The sequence below is a fragment of the Oncorhynchus clarkii genome, chromosome 3 (genome assembly GCF_045791955.1).
Source record: "Oncorhynchus clarkii lewisi isolate Uvic-CL-2024 chromosome 3, UVic_Ocla_1.0, whole genome shotgun sequence".
Classification (NCBI taxonomy): domain Eukaryota; kingdom Metazoa; phylum Chordata; class Actinopteri; order Salmoniformes; family Salmonidae; genus Oncorhynchus; species Oncorhynchus clarkii.
The window spans coordinates 49,949,888-49,973,659 of record NC_092149.1 but is presented as its reverse complement, the minus strand read 5'-3'; the positions used below and the strand labels follow the sequence as shown (position 1 = coordinate 49,973,659).

The window sequence follows — 23,772 nt, the reverse complement described above, 5'->3', positions numbered from 1 at the left end:
AGTTCTCCCTCGCCCTCCATTTGGCAAATCTGACCATAATTCTATCCTCCTGATTCCTGATTACAAGCAAAAATTAAAGCAGGAAGCACCAATGACTCGGTCAATAAAAATGTGGTCAGATTAAGCAGATGCCAAGCTACAGGACTGTATTGATAGCACAGACTGGAATATGTTCTGGGATTCTTCCGATGGCATTGAGGAGAACACCACAACAGTCACTGGCTTCATCAATAAGTGCATTGATACCGTCTTCCCCACAGTGACTGTACGTACATACCCCAACTAGAAGCCATGGATTACAGGCAACAATCGCACTGAGGTAAAGTGTAGAGCTGCAGCTTTCAAAGAGAGGGACTTGTCGTGAAAATTCAGTACTGAGAGAGACTTTTCTTCAAACAATCATTGATTTTTCTCGCAAGATTACCCTAGTCCTCTAGTCCGTCACTCTACATTAACCTCACCAATCCTACTGTGATCAACTCAGTACCACAGATCTGGACTTTTGGTTGCCCGCAACTGGCTAATTAACAATTGTGCCCAAGGATATCCCGCTTAATAACAATCGTATCAACTAAACTCAGTCCTGCTAGTTACCTCAGCTATGGCCCTCTTAAGGAAGACCTCACTCTGAGCGTACCCTCAACAGGGGCTTTAATTTTTTCTTTATTTTTCCTTTATAATTTCATCACTTATTGATAGATTGTCCAAGCCTACCTCTCTCAGTACTACGTCTGAGATCTGGTATCCCGTGCCCGCTACCTCTCAGATCTCAGATCGGGTCCAGGTGCTCAATAATAAGCGTGGTTTACCCTGAGATCCTAATTTCTGATCCCCTGTGCACAGTTTACCCAGATCTTCAGGAGCGGTCAACAGGTGAAGTTGCAGATCACCTCCTCGTCGCAAAAAAAATTGTTGTAAATTCAGTACTGAGAGAGACTTGGTAATTTCTTCAAACAATCATCTTATTTAATATCAATTAATTATTGCAACAATGAAACCGTCAGCCCAACAGTCTTGACTGTTGGACTGAGAGCCTCCCCTTTACAGACAATGCACAGTTTATAGAGCTAATACCCAGAATGCTTGGTTCCACCTCTCCTATATACAGTAGAAGTCATAAGTTGACATACACCTTAGCCAAATACATTTAAACTCAGTTTTTCACAATTCCTGACATTTAATCCTAGTACAAATGCCCTGTCTTAGGTCAGTTAGGATCTCCACTTTATTTTAAGGATGTGAAATGTCAGAATAATAACAGAGAGAATGATTTATTTCAGCTTTTAGTTCTTTCATCACATTCCCAGTGGGCCAGAAGTTTACATACACTCAATTACTATTTGGTAGCATTGCCTTTAACTTGTTTAACTTGGGTCAAACATTTTGGGCAGCCTTCCACAAGCTTCCCACAATAAGTTGGGTGAATTTTGGCCCATTCCTCCTGACAGAGCTGGTGTAACTGAGTCAAGTTTGTAGGCCTCCTTGCTCAAACACGCTTTTTCAGTTCTGCCCACAGATTTTCCATAGAATTGAGGTCAAGGCTTTGTGATGACCACTCCAATACCTTGACTTTGTTGTCCTTAAGCTATTGCCACAACTTTGTAAGTATGCTTGGGGTCATTGTCCATTTGGAAGACCCATTTGCAACCAAGCTTTAACTTCCTGACTGATGTCTTGAGATGTTGCTTCAATATATCCACATAATTTTTCTCCCTCATGATGCTATCTATTTTGTGAAGTGCACCAGTCCCTCCTGCAGAAAAGATGCTGCCACCTCTGTGTTTCACGATTGGGATGGTGTTCTTCGGCTTGCAAGCCTCCCCCTTTTTCCTCTAAACATAATGATGGTAATTATGGCTAGACAGTTCTATTTTTGTTTCATCAGACCGGAGGATATTTCTCCAAAAAGTACAATCTTTGTCCCCAAGTGCAGTTGCAAACCGCAGTCTGGCTTTTTATGGCGGTTTTGGAGCAGTGGCTTCTTCCTTGCTGAGCGGCCTTTCAGATTATGTCGATATAGGACTCGTTTTACTGTGGATATAGATACTTTTGTAGCTGTTTCCTCCAGCATCTTCACAAGGTCCTTTGCTGTTGTTCTGGGATTGATTTGCACTTTTCGCACCAAAGTACGTTCATCTCTAGGAGACAGAACGCGTCTCCTTCCTGAGCGGTATGATGCCTGTGTGGTCCCATGGTGTTTAAACTTGCGTACTATTGTTTGTACAGATGAACGTGGTACCTTCAGGCGTACCTTCAATACATCCACAGGTACACCCCCAATTGACTCAAATTATGTCAATTAGCCTATCAGAAGCTTTTAAAGCCATGACATAATTTTCTGGAATTTTTCAAGCTGTTTAAAGGCACAGTCAACTTAGTGTACAGTGGGGCAAACAAGTATTTAGTCAGCCACCAATTGTGCAAGCTCTCCCACTTAAAAAGATGAGAGAGGCCTGTAATTTTCATCATACGTACACTTCAACAATGACAGACAAAATGAGTTTAAAAAATCCAGAAAATCACATTGTAGGATTTTTAATGAATTTATTTGCAAATTATGGTGGAAAACTTAGGGGTGTACTCACTTTTGTTGCCAGCGGTTTAGACATTAATGGCTGTGTGTTGAGTTATTTTGAGGGGACAGCAAATTTACACTGTTATACAAGCTGTACACTCACTACTTTACATTGTAGCAAAGTGTCATTTCTTCAGTGTTGTCACATGAAAATATATACTCAAATATTTAAAAAAATGTGAGGGGTGTACTCACTTTTGTGATATACTGTACATAATTTAGTCATTATTCATAAAAATCCCATAACACATTGGTACAGTACATCTGACCGGAGAGACTAGTTATTTATATGTGTTCCAGTCTTCCAGTAGGGCTGCTCTTCAGCCTTCAGCCTTCAGCCTTATTTCCTGTTCTTTCGTGTTGAAGCTGAAGGGTTAACCTCCCCAGGCTCCCAAAGACATGGCCACTCCCCAGTCTCACTGGTGAAAGAGGAGCCCTGTGTTTTTAGACAATTCCTCTTACTGCTCCCATCATGGCCGTGCATCTGGCCCAGAGTGCGATGCAGAGGAGCGGCCGCTGGCTCCTGCTGTGCTCCATAGCCCCAGCTCTGGTCTCCACCAGGTGGGTAGGAGGCACCCGTTCTCCCTCCAACACCCTACCATCCACCTCCCAGAGTAAGATTCGGACTGCAGATGACCTCCCCAGGATCAAAACCCGGGATATGTTTTACAGAATGTTTGTCAAAGGCTACTACAACCGCCTACATGAGCTACAGGTACAGTAAAAAGGCTATGCCCTCTATGGAAATGTTTTTTTTAAAAGTGTGCTCTGTTTTTGGAATGGTGACTGCTGATACCCCTCTCTATGTTTTGGGTACAGTAAGTTTCCGATACCTTACTGTGTGTTTCTCTGTTACTGCTCACTAACTAGAGTTGAAACATGAGATCTGTGTGAGGCGTTTGTGTTTAGTCAAAGCTGACCCACAGAGACTGTTATGGTGCATAGAGGAGAGTATAATGGATTTAACCTAGTGGGCTAACAACAGGTATTCTCTGACATGCAGTGTTTACCTTCTTCAAGAGCTGCCTTCGCTTTGGAAATACTATCCCAAGGGCCATCTCCATTGACACAGCTAGGATTACAAAAGGGCAGAGGTTTAGATTTATTCTGCCAGAATGCATGTTGAGGGGTTTGTTGACCCCTTTTCCAAATATCAGATCAAAATCAAATCAAATCAAACTTTATTTGTCACACTTTCCGAATACAACAAGTGTAGACTTTACCGTGAAATGCTTACTTACAAGCCCTTAACCAACAGAGCAGTTCAAGGAGAGTTAACAAAATATTTAAAAGTAGACTAAAATATAAAGTAATAATAAAAAGTAACACAATAAGAATAACAATAACAAGGCTATATACAGGGGGCACCGGTACCGAGTCAGTGTGCGGGGGTACATGCTATTTGAGGTAATCTGTACATGTAGGTGGGGGTGAAGTGACTATGCATAGATAACAAACAAACAGCGAGTAGCAGTATACTACAAAAGGGGGAAGGGTAAATTGTCCGGTGGCGATTTTCTGAATTGTTCAGCAGTCTTATGGCTTGGGGGTAGAAGCTGTTGAGGAGCCTTTGGGTCATGGACTTGACGCTCCGGAACCACTTGCCTTGCAGGAGCAGAGAAAACAGTCCATAACTTGGGTGACTGGAGTCTCTGACAATTTTATGGGCTTTCCTCTGACACTGCCTATTATATAGATCCTGGATGGCAGGAAGCTTGGCCCCAGTGATGTACTGGGCCGTTCACACTACCCTCTGTAGCACCTTACGGTCAGATGCCGAGCAGTTGCCATACCAGGCGGTGATGCAACCGGTCAGGATGCTCTCGATGGTGCAGCTGTAGAACCTATTGAGGATCTGAGGACCCATGCCAAATCTTTTCAGTCTCCTGAGGGGGAAAAGTTTTTGTCGTGCCCCCTTCACAACTGTCTTGGAATGTTTGGACCATGATAATTCGTTGGTGATGTGGACACCAAGGAACTTGAAACTCTCGACCCGCTCCACTCCAGCCCCTGTTGATGTTAATGAGGGGCTGTTCGGCCCGCCTTTTCCTGTAGTCCACAATCAATTGTTGTCCTGGCACCACACTGCCAGTTCTCTGACCTCCTCCCTATAGACCATCTCATCGTTGTTTGTGATCAGGCTGTTGTGTTGTCAGCAAACTTAATGATAGTGTTGGAGTCATCAGGAAGTTCAGGATCCAGTTGCAGAGGGAGGTGTTTAGTCCCAGAGTCCTTAGCTTAGTGATGAGCTTCGTGGGCGCTATGGTGTTGAATGCTGAGCTGTAGTCAATGAACAGCATTCTCACATAGGTGTTCATTTTTTCCAGGTGAGAAAGGGCAGTGTGGAGTGCGATTATATTGCGTCATCTGTGGATCTGTTGGGGCGGTATGCAAATTGGAGCAGGTCTAGGCTGTCCGGGAGGATGTTGTTGATGTGAGCCATGACTTCATGGCTACCGATGTGAGTGCCTCGGGCGGTAATAATTTAGGCAGGTTGCCTTCGCTTTCTTGGGCACAGGGACTATGGTGTCCTGCTTGAAACATGTAGGTATTACAGACTCGGTCAGGGAGAGGTTGAAAATGTCAGTGAAGACACTTGACAGATGGTCCGCACATGCTTTGAGTACACATCCTGGTAATCCATCTGGCCCAGTGACTTTGTGAATGTTGACCTGTTTAAAGGTTTTGTTCACATCGGCTACCGAGAGCGTTATCACACAGTCATCCAGAACAGCTGGTGCTCTCTTGCATGCTTCAGTTTTGCTTGCCTCGAAGTGAGCATAAAATGGCATTTAGCTCATCTGGTAGGCTCGGGTCACTGGGCAGCTCGCGTCTGGGTTTCCTTTTGTAGTCTGTAAGAGTTTACAAGCCCTGACACATCTGACAAGCGTCAGAGCCGGTGTAGTAGGATTCAATCTTAATCTTGTATTAACGCTTTGCTTGTTTGATGGGTCGTCTGAGAGCATAGCGGGATTTCTTATAGTTCGGATTAGTGTCCCGCCCCTTGAAAGCAGCATCTCTAGTCTTTAGCTCGATGCGGATGTTGTGTGTACCCATTGCTTGTGGTCGGGATATGTACGTACAGTCACTGTGGGGACGACGTCATCGGTGCACTTATTGAGGAAGCCGATGACTGAGGTGCTGTACTCCTCAATGCCATTGGATGAATCCCGGAACATATTCCAGTCTGTGCTAGCAAAACAGCCCTGTAGTGTAGCATCTGCGTCATCTGACCACTTCTGTATTGAGCGAGTCACTGCTACTTCCTGCTTTAGTTTTTGCTTATAAGCAGGAATCAGGAAGATAGAATTATGGTCAGATTAGCCAAATGGAGATTGGGGGAGAGCTTTGTATGCATTTCTGTGTGTGGAGTAAAGGTGGTCTAGGATCCCCCCCCCCCCCCCCCTGGTTGCACATGTGACATGCTGGTTCTTCTTGCTAACGTAAAACTGATTTAAGTTTTTCTGCATTAAAGTCCCCCGCCACTAGGAGCGCCGCTTCTGGGTGAGCATTTTCTTCTTTACTTATGGCCTTATAGAGTTGGTTGAGAGAGATCTTAGTGCCAGCTTCGTTCTTTGGTGGTAAATAGACGGCTACAAATAATACAGATGAGAACTCTCTTGGTAGATACTGTGGTCTACAGCTTATCATAAGGTACTTCAGGAGAGCAATACCTCAAGACTTCTTTAATTTAACCACTTTAATTACCAAGGGTAATCCCGCTAGCTCTATATTGTCCGTATCTTCGTTCAACCACGTCTCGGTGAAACATAAGATGTTACAGTTTTTAATGTCCCTCTGGGGGGATAATCTTAATCGTAGGTCATCAATTTTATTTTTCAATGATTGCACGTTAGCAAGAAGAACGGATGGCAGTGGGAATTTACTCACTCGCCTCTGGATTCTCAGAAGGCTGCCCGATCTGTGGCCCCTTTTCCGCAGTCTTTTCTTCATGCAAAATGTATGGATCTGGGTTTGTTCCTGTGAAAGCAGGATATCCTTCTCGTCGGACTCATCAAAGGAAAAAGTTTCTTTCAGTCCGCGGTGAGTAGTCGCTTTTCTGATGTCCAGAAGTTATTTTCGGTCATAAGAGACGGCAGCAACAACATTATTTATACAATAAGTAAAAAAAGAAGTTACACAAAATGCAAAAAAACAACAAAATAGCACAATTGGTTGGGAGAATGTAAAACATCAGCCATGTTCCTCAGCGCCATCTTAATCCATAAAAGTGATATTTTCAAAAAGGGATATTTTCAGTTACACAACAATGTGGAACATCCTGAATGGTAGAGATATTTAGAAATGTGTGTACTATAAAGTATACTGTATGTAACACCCTGAGTTTGTTCCCTCCGCAAATGCTAGTCTCTCTTTCTCTCTCTCTCTCTGTGTGTTCTAGGTGTATGAGAAACAGCTGTACGGCCCCATGTACAAAATGGGCATGGGCAAGTTTCACTCCATCGCCCTCAACAGTGTGGAGCTCCTGGAGGAGCTACTTAGGAAGGGTGAGAAGTTCCCCAGCCGAGGAGATATGTCCCTCTGGACAGAGTACCGGGACCTGAGAGGCATCGGCTATGGCCCCTTTACTGAGTAAGGCTCAGGGATGGCCACTGTCTCCTGACAGGTGGTGACAATGACATCCCTATACATTGCTGGTCTTTTGCCTCAACCAATTTATAGCTTCGCCATCTGATGGCAGGCAGTGATGAGATCACATAAGAGAGGGACATAGCAGTGGGAAATGGAAAACAGTTACATGAGAGTGTTGTACATACACAGTACATGTCTTATAATCACACCCAGGGACATAATTGATACACTAGTGCTCTGTCATGAAAGAGATTGCCACAGATAGTGATCAATAGTGATCCAGAAAGGCTGTGTCATTAACCATTTCCATAGGCCATGCAAGTGTGCAAGGCAGGAAACATGACCTAAGACTTACACAGCATAGTTTGCACTGGGAGCTTCCTTTTGGAACCATCAAACTGTATAAGCCTACAGCCATCTTACTTGGCCTAAGCAGCCATCTTAGTGAGATTTGATATGCACACCAACACAGATGTTTCAAATAGATAAGCACGGCAGACATTCTGACTACATTCCCCCAGTTGTGTTCTCCAAATGCTGCAAGACCTGTTAGGCCCTTTGTAGGTCAAACTCCAGGCATGTGAATCAAACGGATGCTCAAGAAGAGTAAAGCCATATAAATGAGCAGTAATGAGCTATATTCCAATATGTGCCAACTAATCAAAATGTATTATCCTGCCATATCATTGCTTTGCTGTGAATGTGCTGTGTTTGTGTCATGCAGTGCCTGATATATTATGTTTTCTGACAGGGAAGGGGAAAAGTGGTACAAGCTGCGGACTGTGCTGAACAAGCGCATGATGCACCCCAAAGACTCGGTGCAGTATGGAGACGTTGTCAACGAGGTGGTCAGTGACCTGATCAAGAGGATCTACCACCTGCGCCGGATAAGTCCATCGGGAGACCTTGTGACCAACCTGTCCAATGAGCTCTACCGATTCTCTCTGGAGGGTACGTGGAAATCCTGCCTGTGTGTGAGAGGACGATTCTTTCACCCTTATTTCTAGTTAATTTTAAGTTAAATTATAAACAATCAGGTATAATGCTATATAACTAATTATAAGCATGTGTGAGGCTCATGTAGGCTGTCGCCATGCATTACATTTTCAACTGTCTCAAACTGGCTGTTATTTCGTCCAGCTCATTGAGATGATTATAAGACATTATAACAGGGCCAAGCATGTTCATGACACATCAGAGCACTTCTCAGAGCACTTTGTATTATTCTGTACAAAAATCCGAGACACTACATTTAGTATAATATGTTATGTTTCGTATGGTATGTATTAATTTGTGAATGTCCATCATCCATTTCATATGATAGTTATGAGTTACAATTAATATGATATGTTACGAATTGCAATTTGTACAATATGTCACGAATTGCAATTCGAACAAAATGTTACGAATTTGTGAAACGTATGATATGTTACAAATTCGAATTTGTTGTTGCTAATGTTAGCTAGGTTGGGTTAATGGGTTAAGGTTAGTGTTAAGTTTAGGGGAAGGGTTAGCTAACATGGTAAGTAGTTGCAAAGTTGCTAAAACATAATAAGTAGTTGATTTGGTAATTATCTAAAATGCTAAAGTTGACCTCCTTTAATTTTTTGTCTTAAGTAACCTTCAATCTTATGTAACCATGCTTAAAGTAACATATCATATTAATTTGAGTGTACCAGATTTACATGTACTATTTTACGTCTGTCTATGAGACCAGGCTGCATGACCATTTTACAATGCATTACAACTGCATGATAATGCATTACACTTGGATGCTAGAACTAAAGTGTTGTTTTATAATAATACGGAAAGTGATGCTTTACGTTGTGTCTTAGTATATCAGATGTACAGATAATGCTAAGCACTACCTCTGGCATACTGTAGGTAGAGGCTAAGGGGAAGTGAGAAAACATTTGGTAAAAAAATAATCAAATCTGTAACCTACAGCCTCTCTCAAAGTGTCTAATTGTGGAAAGTGTCGAGTAAACAATATATAACAAGACAAAGAGAAGATGCACACAAATACAACACAGCTAGCAGACAAAGCAGTGGAAGAACTGAAGGTCTTCATTCCATCAGACAAGCAATCCCACCAATGTGTTATTCCATTGGATAGAGGAGCATTCTGATTATCTCATTGGATAAATTGACTGGATCAAACAGCATTCAACTGGAGAAAAGAAAATTGCGATTGAAATTGATTCACCTTGGACAAACTAAAGAACGAACATCCACTCGATCTTGAGCATTAGACAATGTTGAATCCGGAGCTACAGACATTGTCGGAAGCTTCGGAAAGGGAAAACGTGTTTGTGGTCTCTAGCATTGCCAGACTGTGGTCGAAATGGGTGATAGTTCTGATGGTATGGGTGTGGATGAGGAAAGTCAAGGACGTGGATGGTCTGTGGTGAAGAGTAAAAGTAAAAATAATGGCCCTGCTATAAGCGCTGCTGACAGCAGTGGCACTTCTAGTGTTGCGAGCGTGAAGAGTGTGAAGGTAGTGAAAAACTAAAGTAATGATGTGTCGGAGAGGAAAGTTGTAATCGTGTTTGATGCAATCGAAATGCTACCATAGGGTCTCATCTACACCTTCTGTCACGGATCCCTCATTGCTCATTCCGTGCACCAGTTTCAGAGGGTCTACGTCACCGGCCTCTAGGAACTGAACTGTGTCATTACGCACACCTGGTCCACACATAATCCCCTGATTTAGTAATTGTATAAGTCTGCCCTTTGTTCACCGTTGTCTTGACGATTATTAACACTGTCTTATCAAAAATTAACAAATGTAAAGAAAGATCAGTGCGAAGTCCAAATTACAGAGGAAGAACTTTTTGAAACTATTAAATCATTTCAGTCTGGAAAAACCACAGGGCTTGATGGCATACGGGTAGAGGTTTATCAAGCCTTTTTGATGTACTAAAAGCTCCATTGTTAGATTGTTTTAACTACTCCTATAAAAAAATGTCAGGTATTCAGCAGGAATGTCTGATTTCTCTATTATGAAAACAAGACCCAGATGGCAAATATAAAGACCCAGCCTATCTAATAAACTGGAGGCCCCTTACATTTCAGTGTTGTGATGCAAAAACACTAGTGAAATACATAGCACTCAGAATTAAAAGGGTTTTACCAGGTATTGTTCATCCTGATCAGACAGTTTTTTTTACATGGACGATACATTGGAGACAATATACGACAACTACTAGGAATAATAGAACATCATGAAACATCTAAGAAGCCAGGACTGGCATTTATAGGGGATTTTGAAAAGGCATTTGATAAAGTAAGACTGGATTTTTTCAATTTCGGTGATTCTCTTATAAAATGGGTAAGAATAATGGAAAGCAACCCCAGGTGTAAAATAGTACATAACGACTACTTCTCAGAGAGTTTTGAATTGTCAAGAGGATTTACACAAGAGTGTCCGCAGTCACCATATCTATTCGTTATGGCCATCGAAATGCTAGCTATTAAAATCACATCCAATAACAACATTAGAGGATTAGAAATCCAAGGCTTAAAAATAAAGGTGTCCATGTATGCCGATGACTCAGGATTTAAATTAAGTCCGCAAGCTACATCCCTGCAATGTCTCATTGAAGATCTAGATAATGTTTCTGTACTCTGGACTACAACCTAATTATGATAAGTGTACAATATTATGTATTGGATCTTTAAAAAAGACAACTTTGACATTACCCTGCAGTTTACCCATAAAATGGGCTTATGGTGAAGTAGACATACTTGATAGTCATATCACAAAATATATAAATAAGCTCTCCACAATGAATTTCAATAGAAAACTTGTAAAAATAGACATGATCCTGCAACCATGGAGAGGTCTATTTATGGAAAAAAATATCTGATTAACTCCTTAGTCATATCTCAGTTTACTCACTTACTTATGGTGCTGCCTACTCCTGATCATTCGTATTTCAAATCATATGAGCAAAAAATATTTAGCTTTTTCTGGGACGCTAAACCAGACAAAATAAAGCGTGCTTATCTATATAATGAAGATGAATTGAGTGGGTAGAGATTATTTAATATAAAAGCACTAAACCTCTCTCTAAAAGCTTCACTTATTCAAAAGTTTTACTTGAAGCCTAAATGGTTCTCGAGTAGATTACTAAGAAAAGCTCATCCATTGTGTAAAAATGGCATTTTTGCCTTTGTGCAGATTGCCATGTCTCATTTTTGATGAGTTGAAAATTATACTTTTTTCAAAGTATCTCTCTTTTTCAAATAAGCATTGCAGAGCTGGCTACAATTTCAATTTCATCCCCCTGAAAAGATTTCAATTCGCATTTTTTTTATTGGGGGGGGGGGGGGGGGGGGGACTGTGGGAGAGGTCTCGAATGGTTGCGGGACAGCTATTGGGGAACTGTGGAGGGATCTTGGAGGGTTAGGGTTCACACTTTTTGGCCTGGCGGGAGATCTGTCAATGTGCCGCTGAGCAGGGTATTGACCCTGGATGCTTCTGTGTGTCGCTCTGAATGGGAATCTGTTGGATGACTGGTATGGTGTACTTGTTGAGCGGCTTCACTGCAAGTATATTGTATGTTTCGGATATTCAATAAAAACATTTTGTTTTTTAAAGTACCAGTGACTCTCTCAATACGGATGTGGTCAGATGACACGGATGATAAGCTACAGGACTGTTTTGCTAGCACAGACTGGAATATGTTACGGGATTCATCCAATGGCATTGAGGAGAATACCACATCAGTAACTGGTTTCGTGAATAACTACATCGATGACGTTGTCCCCACAGTGACTTTTCGTACATATCCCAACCAGAAGTCATGGATTACAGCCAACATCCGCACTGAGCTAAAGGCTAGAGTTGCCGCTTTCAAGGAGTGGGACACTAATCCGGACGCTTATAAGAAATCCCGCTATGCCCTCCGACGAACCATCAAACAGGCAAAGCAGGACTAAGACTGAAGCCTAATACACCAGCTATGACGCTCATCACATAGTCGGATGTGGCAGGGCTTGCAAACTTTGATGCATTACAAAGGGTAAACTCAACCCCGAGCAGCCCAGTGACTGTCCAGTGACAATTGTGTGATCACGCACTCTATAGCCGATATGAGTAAAATCTATAAACAGGTCAACATTCACAAGGCTGCAGGGCCAGATGGATTACCAGGATGCATACTCAGAGCATGCGCTGACCAACTGGCATTTTCAACCTGGCTCACGTCAACACCATCATCCCAGGAACCCTAGACCTACTACAATTAGCATACCGCCCCAACAGATCAAAAGATGATGCAATCTCTCTAGCACTCAACCCTGCCCTTTCCCACCTGGACTAAAGGAACACCTATGTATGTGAGAATGCTGTTCGTTGACTACAGCGCAGCGTTCAACACCATAGTGCCCTCAAAGCTCATCACAAAGCAAAGGACCATGGGACTAAACACCTCCCTCTGCAACTGGATCATAGACTTTCTGACGTGCTGCCCCCAGGTGGTAAGGGTTGGCAACAACACATCTTTCTCGCTGATCGTCACACGCGGGCCCCTCAAGGGTGCGTGCTTAGTCCCCTCCTGCACTCCCTGTTCACCCACGACTGAGTGGCCACGCACAACTACAACACCATCATTAAGTTTGCTGACTACACGACGGTGGTAGGCCTGATCACCAACAACGATGAGAGACCTATAGGGAGTAGGTCAGAGACCTGGCAGTGTGGTGCCAGGACAACAACCTCTTCCTCAACGTGAGCAAGACAAAGGAGCCGATCGTGGACAACAGGAAAATAATGGCCGAGCATGCCCCCATTCAAATGAACCTGTAGTGGAGCGGGTCGAGGACTTCAATTTCCTTGGTGTCCACATCGCTAACAAACTATCATGGTTCAAACACACCAAGACAGTCACGAAGAGGGCACGACAATGCCTATTCCCCCTCAGGAGACTGAAAATATTTGACATGGGCCCTCAGGTCCTCAAAAAGTTATGCAGCTGCACAATCGTGAGCATCCTGACTAGTTGCTTCACCGCTTGGTATTGCAAATGCTCGGCATCCGACTGCAAGGCACTACAGTGGATAGTGCGTGCGGCCCAGTAGATCACTGGGGCCAAGCTTCCCGCCATCCAGAACCTCTAAAAATGTCAAAGACTCCAGCCACCCAAGTCATAGACTGTTCTCTCTGCTACTGCACTTCAAGCGGTACTGGAGCGCCAAGTCTAGGTATTATCTACAGTATGCATAATCACATTAACCCTACCTACATGTGCATACAGTGTATTTGGAAAGTATTCAGACCCCTTCCCCTTTTCCACATTTTGTCACGTTACAGCCTTATTCTTAAATGGATTAAATACACATTTTCTTCATCAATGTACACACAACACCCCATAATGACAAAGCAAAAGCAGGTTTATAGAAATGTTTGCAAATGTATAAAAAATAAAAAACAGTTATTATTTACATAAGTATTCAGACCCTTTGCTATGAGCCTCGAAGGAATTGCCCGTAGAGCTCCGAGACAGATTGTGTCAAGGCACAGATCTGGGGAAGGGTACCAATACTCTTTTGCAGCATTGAAAGTCCCAAAGAACATAGTGGGCTCCATCATTCTTAAATGGAAAAAGTTTAGAACCACCAAGACTCTTACCAGAGCTGGCCACCCGGCCAAATTGAGCAATCGGGGGAGAAGGGCCTTGGTCAGGGAGGTGACCAAGAACCCGATAGTCACTCTGACAGAGCTCCAGAGTTCCTCTGTGGAGATGGGAGAACCTTCCAGAAGGACAACCATCTCTGCAGCACTCCACCAAACAAGCGTTTATGGTAGAGTGGCCAGACGTAAGCCACTCCTCAGTAAAAAGGCAGGTAACAGCCTGTTGGAGTTTGCCAAAATGCACCTAAAGGACACTCAGACTGTGAGAAAGATTCTCTGGTCTGAAGGAACAAAGATTGAACTCTTTGGCATGAAATCCAAGCGTCACGTCAGGAAGAAACCTGGCACAATCCCTATGGTGAAGCATGGTGGTGGCAGCATCATGCTGTGTGAATGTTTTTCAGTGGCAGGGACTGGGAGACTTGTCAGGATTGAGGGAAAGATTAAAGGAGAAAAGTACCAAGAGATCCTTGATGAAAACCTGCTCCAGAGCACTCAGGACCTCAGACTAGGGGCGAAGGTTGACCTTCGGAACAATTCTCTGAATGTTCTTCAGTGGCCCAGCCAAAGCCCGTACTTGAACCTGATCAAACATCCATGGAGAGACCCCATCCAACCTGACAGAGCTTGAGAGGACCTGAAGAGAATAATAGGAGAAACTCCCCAAATACAGGTGTGCCAAGCTTGTAGTGTCATACCTAAGAAGACTCGAGGCTGTAATCGCTGCCAAAGGTGCTTCAACAAAGTACTGCGTAAAGGGACATTTCTGTTAAATTTGCTAAAATTAAAAAAAAACTGTATTTTCTTTGTCATTATGGGGTATTGTGTGTAGATTGATGAGTGGAAAAAACAATTGAATCCATTTCAGAATAAGGCTGTAACGTAACAAAATGTGGAACAACTCAAGGGGTCTGAATACTTTCCAAATGCACTGCAATACCTCTATTATCTCGACTAACCTGTACCCCCACACGTTGACTCGGTGCCGGTACCCCCTGTATATAGTCTCTTTAATAACAATCCTTAAAAAAATTAATAAAACCCTGCATTGTTGGTTAAAGGCTTGTAAGTAAGCATTTCAAAGTGAGGTCTACCTACACCTGTTGTATTCAGCGCATGTAACAAATACAATGTGATTTGATATGACCAGTGTCTCCACTTCACAAGAAAGATGAGGCTACACTGTGTTCAGTTGAGACAATTAGCAGTTTGCATCATAGGATCCTGGGGTTGGTTGAGTAATAAACATGTCTTATATCTGTCTGTCTGGACCTGGGATATCTTTCACCCAAGGGATTGTCGTTACAACAACCTATCTGCCATTTGCTGGGATGTACAGTATGTGACCTCAAACTCAACCTATCTATAGTCCTTGTCACGACTTCCGCCGAAGTGGGCTCCTCTCCTTGTTCGGGCGGCGTTCGGCGGTCGACGTCACCAGCTTTCTAGCCATCGCCGCTCTATTTTTAATGTATCCATTGTCTTGTTCCCTGCACACCCAGTTTTCATTATGTATTATGTATTTATTCCTCTGTTCCCCATCATGTCTTGTCACTTTGTACAGTGAGGGAAAAAAGTATTTGATCCCCTGCTGATTTTGTATGTTTGTCCACTGACAAAGAAATAATCAGTCTATAATTTTAATGGTAGGGTTATTTGAACAGTGAGAGACAGAATAACAACAAAAAAATACAGAAAAACGCATGTCAAAAATGTTATAAATTGATTTGCATTTTAATGAGGGAAATAAGTATTTGACCCCTCTGCAAAACATGACTTAGTACTTGGTGGCAAAACCCTTGTTGGCAATCACAGAGGTCAGACGTTTCTTGTAGTTGGCCACCAGGTTTGCACACATCTCAGGAGGGATTTTGTCCCACTTCTCTTTGCAGATCTTCTCCAAGTCATTATGGTTTCGAGGCTGACGTTTGGCAACTCGAACCTTCAGCTCCCTCCACAGATTTTCTATGAGATTAAGGTCTGGAGACTGGCTAGGCCACTCCAGGACCTTAATGTGCTTCTTCTTGAGCCACTCCTTTGTTATGATGGAATACCCATCCACGACCCATTTTCAATATCCTGGCTGAGGCAAGGAGGTTCTCACCCAAGATTTGACGGTACATGGCCCCGTCCATCGTCCCTTTGATGCGGTGAAGTTGTCCTGTCCCGTTATCAGAAAAACACCCTCAAAGCATAATGTTTCCACCTCCATGTTGGTGGGGATGGTGTTCTTAGGGTCATAGGCAGCATACCTCCTCCTCCAAACACGGCGAGTTGAGTTGCCAAAGAGTTCCATTTTGGTCTCATCTGACCACAACACTTTCACCCAGTTGTCCTCTGAATCATTCAGATGTTCATTGGCAAACTTCAGACGGGCATGTATATGTGCTTTCTTGAGTAGGGGGACCTTGCGGGCGCTGCAGGATTTCAGTCCTTCACGGCGTAGTGTGTTACCAATTGTTTTCTTGGTGACTATGGTCCCAGCTGCCTTGAGATCATTGACAAGATCCTCCCGTGTAGTTCTGGGGTGATTCACCACTGTTCTCATGATCATTGCAACTCCACGAGGTGAGATCATGCATGGATCCCCAGGCCGAGGGAGATTGACAGTTCTTGTGTGTTTCTTCCATTTGCGAATAATCGAACCAACTATTGTCACCTTCTCACCAAGCTGCTTGGCGATGGTCTTGTAGCCCATTCCAGCCTTGTGTAGGTCTACAATCTTGTCCCTGACATCCTTGGAGAGCTCTTTGGTCTTGGCCATGGTGGACAGTTTGGAATCTGATTGATTGCTTCTGTGGACAGGTGTATTTTATACAGGTAACAAACTGAGATTAGGAGCACTCCCTTTAAGAGTGTGCTCCTAATCTCAGGCTCGTTACCTGTATAAAAGACACCTGGGAGCCAGAAATCTTTTTGATTGAGAGGGGGTCAAATACTTATTTCCCTCAATAAAATGCAAATCAATTGCTAACATTTTTTACATTAGTTTTTCTGGATTTTTTTGTTGTGATTCTGTCTCTCACTGTTAAAATAAACCTGATCATTTCTTTGTCAGTGGGCAAACGTAAAAATCAGCAGGGGATCAAATACTTTTTTCCCTCACTGTCTATTTTGGCACATTTACACTTTTGCCTATTTTTGGCTGGAGGTTTTTGACGCGGTTGCGTCCTACTGTTATTTTCTCCTGCCAAATAAAGTGTGCCTGATCACAACTCTCTGCTCTCCTGCACCTGACTTCTCCACCAGCAGCGCCAGGCCATAACAGTCCTGTCTCACTGCCAGACCCTCTGTATCAAGATCAGGAATGTATATGTGATGTAGCCCTGCCCTCTCTTTTGACTCCGTATCCTTGAGATCCTTAATGTCAAAGGCTGTCTGCCCCCGATTCTCCCTGGCACCTTCAAGGGGCTGTCCAGTGTGAAGGCACTTTCTCTTTTCTGTGAGCTACAGTGTTACAATTCATCCCTTCCGTCCAACACATTCAGTGACCTGGCTAATATGGAGGAACTGTCCATTCAGAATTACGGGCTTTCTGTGATGGTAATGGACGCAATGGGGGAATCCCTGTTTTGAAGAAAATCACAGTCAACAGCTGTACACAGGAGCTTTCTGATTTGCTATGCAGGATAGTCGATATATCACGGTCATTGACAACCCTGGATTTTGAGTCAAAGGGGATTATCATTTTGAGACACCAAAATTGCTCAGACACAAATGGAGCAATTCTTGAACTTTATATCATATGAAAAAAAATGTGTTTTCTTAATTCCCTATTGCACATCATTTATGGAAAGGAGCATTCAGAAGCTTTGAAAACATTTAATCTCTCGATTTGCCTGCCATTAGTGAGTAGACAGACAGCTTCTGCAGTCTAGAATCAGCAGAATAGATACTTTTTACTTTGACGAGGAAAACAGTTCCTTTCAATCAATTTGTGAAACGCAAACTTTTAATGACACAAATGTTGTTACTTAATCCTAAATTCAGGAACAACTACGCAACATCTGAGAACAGTTTATTTGGCCTGGACAGCTTGGAAACCCTACTGCTGTATGATAACCCACTTATACATATTGAAGCATCTGTATTCATCCACCTTACTTTGCTGAAGGAACTACATTTGAACTTTCGCCCTCCAACCAGTGAGTTAGAGACAAGTGTGAATCCGACACACATATTTGGTGTCTTCCCTCAAGGTCTGACTCACACGAACATTAGCTCCTGGTGCCCTCTTACCATCATCATTATCAGCAACAGAGCCCCAAAACCAGGCTTCGCCTTAAAACTCAGCTCTCCGTCGACTGTGATCTTCCAGGATTGCTGGTGGTCATGCTTTCGGTCAGTTGTCTACCTCAATGTCAAGACAGGACAACTCCTGTGTGGGTCTGACTTCTTTGACCTGTACTTCACCTCCCTACAGGAGTTTGAATTTCAGTTGGTTTCCTCGACAGAGTTTGGACATGACTGACCTAAACAGACTAGTGCAGCTGAGTGATCTGAAGCTAATGAACGTGGACCTCATCGCTCGGCCAGCACTGGGCGTCATGTTACGATGACCTGAACAGGCTGGAGAGCTTGAGTCTCATCTACTGTAGAATCCTTCCTCTGGGGGAGGAGTTGAGCAGAGACCTGCACTTCTGCACTTTATATGTGGATGTGACAATGGAGTTTAGTGTGATGGAGAACTTCTCAGAACCTGACCAGCCTTAGGTATGTTCTACTATCCTCGCCTGTACTGCAGCTGTGAGAACGGCTGGCTGGAGAACTGGGGCCAGGGGACAGAGACAAATCCAGGTCATCATATGGCATGCTGGGGAGCTGGCAATACGTGCAAAAATTAAGATGGCATCCAGAGTTTCAACAAGAGGCCAACTCTTCCCTGGACATGGGCTTTATCCTCTTCATATGCACCTCCATGAGCCTGCTCCTCTTCATACTTGTGGTCCTGCTCAATCAGCTGGCTGGAGACTACCTGCTGGCCCTCTGCCACATCGTTTGCGGTTGGATGGAGGAGGCCATGCGGAGGCCCAACCCCAGGGAGCGATACCGCTACAATGCCTTTGTGTCATATAGCGGCAGAGACGAACATGGGATGGTGTAGCAACTGCTGCCAGGCCTCAAGCAGAGAAGTTCTCCGTTCCTGCGTCTCCGTCTGCACAACAGGGACTTGTTGTGAAGGTCATTGTGGAAAACATCACTGACGGCCTCTATGGCAGTGGCGTCTGGTGAGTCATCACTACCGGCGCAGTAACTGGTGCTCCTTGAAGCTGTGACTGGCCACCCTCCATCTGCTGGTGGGGCACAGGGACATCCTCATCCTGGCCTTCTTGGAGGACATCCCTCCTCGTCAGCTCTCTACCCACCACAGGCTGGCCAGGCTGGTCAAGACCAGGACCTACCTGGACTAGCCCCAGGACCCGACCCTGCAGCCTGCCTACTGGGACTGGCTCTGGACGAAACTGGCTCCTGAACCAGCCAATGGACAGCAATCGCGGACACAGATACAGTTTCTATTTCTAATTTTAAGACCAGCTTTAATATTGCAGATAGATCGTAGGTTCTATCAATGTAAGTATTGGTATAATTTGTAATCCCTTTATTTCGTTTTTTTTTCTTCTCTATACTTTTCCCCCTTTACCCTACCATCCCTACCCTAGCTGGAGTAAACTAACGGACAACAATATTTCTACTGCTACTTACTGCTATACGGTTATCTTAATGGTTATTTAATATTTACAAAAATGTGAAAATGTGAAGATGTTTGTTTTGACATTTTCAGTTATTTTCCTTCCTCCTCCCTACCTACTTATCACAACAGGGGTATTCAACATTTACAGACCTGTCTTTTTACATTTTAACATGTGCTACCTGTTTTTGCAAAATACTTTTACTTTACTTTTTGTTATCTTGTTTGATATTTTGTGTTTTTTGATTTGCCTCCCTATAAGAGGAAAGCCTGATGTCTTTCAGAATATGTGGGTCTTTACAGCATTTAAAGCAAAATACTTTTGTGGGGGTTGGTTTTAGTAAATGTAGGTTACTACATACAGCAAGTGAGAATTGCCTGCCTCTGTTTCAGTGATAAATATCTAATCTCTGTTCTTCAGGAATCTCTTCCATCCTGTTTGAGACACGGATCGGCTGTCTGGAGGAAGAGATCCCGGTAGAGACGCAGGACTTCATCGACTCCATCGCTCAGATGTTCTCCTACAGCATGCCGGTGGCCATGCTGCCTAAGTGGAGCCGCAACATCCTGCCAATCTACAGGCACTACATCGCTGGCTGGGAGGGCATCTTCAAATTCTGTGAGTTATTGACATCCCGTCACTTGGTCATACCTTCTCAAGAATTTAAAAAGCATTGGATTGGAGAGTGCATTGTGATATTGGGCCTATTGGGTCACCTAGATCAGTGGTTCCCAAACTGAGGGGTCGGCATGGAGGGCCCCCCCCCCCCCCCCCAAAAAGTACATTCTAAAAAACAAATATATATATATTTATATAAAAAACAACATTTTAAGCAACTTAGTCCAACTTTAAACCTCTATCAGAATGCATAAGGTGCAATTTCGAAATTGGGTAGTGCATCATCAGTTCCTCTTGTCATGTCAGTCAATGCATACCCTAGAGATATTTATAACTTGTCAGAAGTGTCCAGATCAACTAGCCCATTTTTTTGTTGTTTTTTTAGCACTTAGATTTTGTTGTCATTTTTTATTCACTGAAATATCACAGGAATACACATTAGACATGGCAAAATGTATAGAAATGCAAGAAAATTTGCTTTAAAACTGCTAAATTATCTCCACCAACAAGAGGGGTGTGAACAGTTTATGTCATGAACAGTGCCTGTGCCAATAGAAATAGACCCGCAGGGGTTGGCGCGGGATGTTCCCGAATGCTGGACGTGAAAAAGTTTGGGAATCCCTGAGGTAGATAATGCTGGACTTTTTCAGCTGGGAAGTTGATTGACATGAAGATGGAGGCAATTCAGAAGCGAGTGGATACAGACCAGGAAGTCGAGGGAGAGTATTTAACGTACCTCCTCTCCAACACCAAGATGACCAACAAAGAGGTGTACGGCAGCGTCACTGAGCTGTTATTGGCTGGAGTGGACACGGTTAGCAAATCCATGGAGCTTCACTACAATCTCGATGTGTTGTACCGTAAGGGCTTGTATTCACTAACACTGTTGTTGTTGTCATACTTGAAGACATCCAATACCATGATGTGGGCCATGCACCTGCTGTCCAGGTACCCCAATGCGCAGGACACCCTTTATCAGGAGGTGTCCCACTGCGTACCAGGAGACAAGATCCCATCTGCCCAAGACGTTAACCGTATGCCGTACCTCAAGGCCGTCATCAAGGAAGCACTGAGGTAAGAACTGTGGAAGTGGTCGGGTACGTTAGGGTTTCCCAAACTTGGTCCTGGTCCCCCCCACCCCCCCCCCCCCCCACCCCCCCGGGACCAAGCGTTTTGTTTTTTAACTTAACACTACAGCTGTGTAGTCATAGGGCAAAAAACCAAAATGTTCACGGGGGGTTGGTGGGGGGTATACATCATGAGTATGATTGCCTAATTTAGCTCTTGCATGGCAGCATTGATATTTTCTTTGGAAAGGGTTGAGTTCTTGAAAGTTCCATTACCTTTCTCTAACACAATTTTTTGATGTATGTCCTGTTTACCAGAATGTACCCTGTGGTCCCGATGAATGCACGCATCATGGTAGAGAATGATATCATAATTGGAGGACATTTCTTTCCCAAGAAGGTTAGTCTAGCTTTAGGGGCACAATCAACATATTCACTTTAATGGCCTACAAATGGCCCAACCATTGAAACAAAACATAATTTGAATTCATGTCAATTATGTCTTTGTCGAAGTAGTGCTGTAGCAATTAATTCCCTCCCTGATGTCTTGTCTGTAGACTTCGTTTACAATGTGTCACTATGCCACCAGCCAGGATGAAAAGACATTCCCAGAACCATCAAAGTTCAAGCCTGAACGATGGTTGAGGGATGGCCGAGTTCGACCAAACCCATTTGGCTCTATACCATTTGGGTTTGGGGTTCGGGGCTGTGTAGGTCGTCGTATAGCTGAACTGGAGATGTACTTGGCTCTGTCACGGGTAAGAGCCAGAGATTTTATACCTGAGTGTCATAGGGAAAAGTATAGAATGTGGATAGCAGCACAGCAGATAGCAGAGTTGATCAACAGTTCTAGCAGGCTAGGCTACTTCAATCACTATGCTACATGCGATTGTAGCCTATTAGACCTATTCTACTGTTAACAAACTATTGGAACAACTCATAGCCTACCTTATTATCCTCCGTAGCCAATGTTCACAGAGGAGCTGTCATATTTTCAATCAACTGCAGCCTGAATGTAATCCCGACAGGTGAACCGAATGCTTTTATATACACTGCTGTAGATGCTTGACCAAGCTGCGCAGTAACAGGCTACTTGTCTTGCGGCGGCAAGGTGGCAACTTTGAACTCACCATCATCAGGCTACTTATTAAAAGTATTGAAGAAACGTGTATTGCCCATTGGGTAGTCCCACAATGAAAAGTTTACCTTGGCTTCCATTGCTTTTCAGTTACAAATACAATGAAGGCCTAGGTGGACATTATAATCACACTTTGCTGTGAATTACATTAAAATACAAAAACAGAACATACTCTACATGTGTAAGCTACTGCAGTCAATTCCAATAGTGTGTATACCTCAGGGTGCATGGCTTCATGAATTTGTGGTAGGTGGTGGAGGCATGAACTTGTGTGTGGCCAATGAGCCTATCGGACATAGATGTTAAAGTGAACATGGCTACCCCTGAAGAGACCCAGACAATGACAAAAATATATATTTTCTCTCCCCCAGATAATCAAGCTGTTTGAAATCAGACCGGACCCCAGCATAGGAGAGGTGAAAGCCCTCAATCGCACCGTCTTAGTAGCAGACAGACAAGTCAATCTGCACTTCGTGGAGAGGACAAACAGAGCTGCACTTTGATTTGTTAAAGCTGGGTGATAGCCATGTACCCAAGTAGCAATGCTATAAAGGCCTTCAATATATCTATCGTTGAATTTAAATAAACAAACATAAATAGGTTGACATTGTATTGGAAGCAGGGGGAAGCTGGACTGAAACGGCAACTTGTTACACTCCAACCTAATACTGTTGTATTGAAGGTTTGTTTTTGTAGTTTCTGGGGTTCAGCTTTACTTCACTACTTATGTTGGTCATTCTGGAAAGGCTTTACAATGGCTTATTATTATGTACAATATGAATTTCTGTATCTAGACCAAACTATATCGAGACCAAACTATTCTCTATTTTGTTGATGAAAATGTATTTTCTTACTATGGAAAGTATTTTCTATTTCTGTCAATAAATTCACTACAGTGATGTTGTAGTTCTTGATATCTGCGTCCCCCTCTGTGTGTGTGAGTAGTCCTGCTTTAAAATTAAAATAAAAACGTACTATGTATACCTCATTCCCTCCATCTGTGAAGTTGTTCCATTTCTTATGTGGATGTTTAACTTCATACAGGTGCACCAAAACGGCACATTGTGGTTGATCAGTCACAAAATCAGTCATTGGTACCTGTCAGGGATGCTGCAATAATGTCCAGCAGATGGCAGTAGCATACCAGTCACCAGGAAGTACAGTTATTGACGGTGTCAAACAACTGCAGTAGCTACACATGTAGGACTAGTCATAATGAGGTCTGGATATTCACGATGCATGACTGCAGTGCACAAATTGAGTACCAGAGTCATATAACCCATAAAACCTAGCGGTAAAACCTGGAAATGGTTCCAATCGTTGTTTTTTCACCATTAATTTCTGCGTTGGGGATTTTGGAACTACTTCATACACCACATGTCCAAAAGTATGTGGACACCTGCTCGTCGAAAATCTCATTCCAAAATCATGGAAATCAATATGGAGTTGGTCCC

General features: G+C 43.3%; 1 protein-coding gene and 1 pseudogene across 2 annotated transcripts; both read left to right on the top strand.

Annotated features, from left to right (window-relative positions):
• Positions 1-2,945: 2,945 nt before the first annotated feature.
• Positions 2,946-23,306, top strand: LOC139406002 (sterol 26-hydroxylase, mitochondrial-like). 2 transcript variants are annotated; one of them, XM_071148462.1, is made up of 9 exons: positions 2,946-3,290; positions 6,978-7,168; positions 7,920-8,119; positions 19,916-20,113; positions 20,764-20,927; positions 21,021-21,187; positions 21,499-21,580; positions 21,738-21,938; positions 22,690-23,306. In XM_071148462.1, the coding sequence occupies exons 1-9, from the start codon at positions 3,048-3,050 to the stop codon at positions 22,819-22,821; spliced, it is 1,578 nt and encodes a 525-aa protein (XP_071004563.1). In that variant the 5' UTR covers positions 2,946-3,047; the 3' UTR covers positions 22,822-23,306. The 2 variants fall into 2 exon arrangements, with proteins under 2 accessions (XP_071004563.1, XP_071004564.1); XM_071148463.1 differs by lacking the exon at positions 21,738-21,938 and having other exon boundaries at positions 3,012-3,290; positions 22,690-23,041.
• Positions 18,616-19,399, top strand: LOC139405556 (toll-like receptor 13; annotated as a pseudogene).
• Positions 23,307-23,772: the final 466 nt, after the last annotated feature.

Coding starts and splice junctions, on each gene's coding strand:
- LOC139406002 (XM_071148462.1), top strand. CDS start 3,048: ATGGCCGTGCATCTGGCCCAGAGTGCGATGCAGAGGAGCGGCCGCTGG. Junction 20,114..20,763: donor GGAGGGCATCTTCAAATTCT/GTGAGTTATTGA, acceptor GGACTTTTTCAG/CTGGGAAGTTGATTGACATG. Junction 21,188..21,498: donor GTCATCAAGGAAGCACTGAG/GTAAGAACTGTG, acceptor CCTGTTTACCAG/AATGTACCCTGTGGTCCCGA.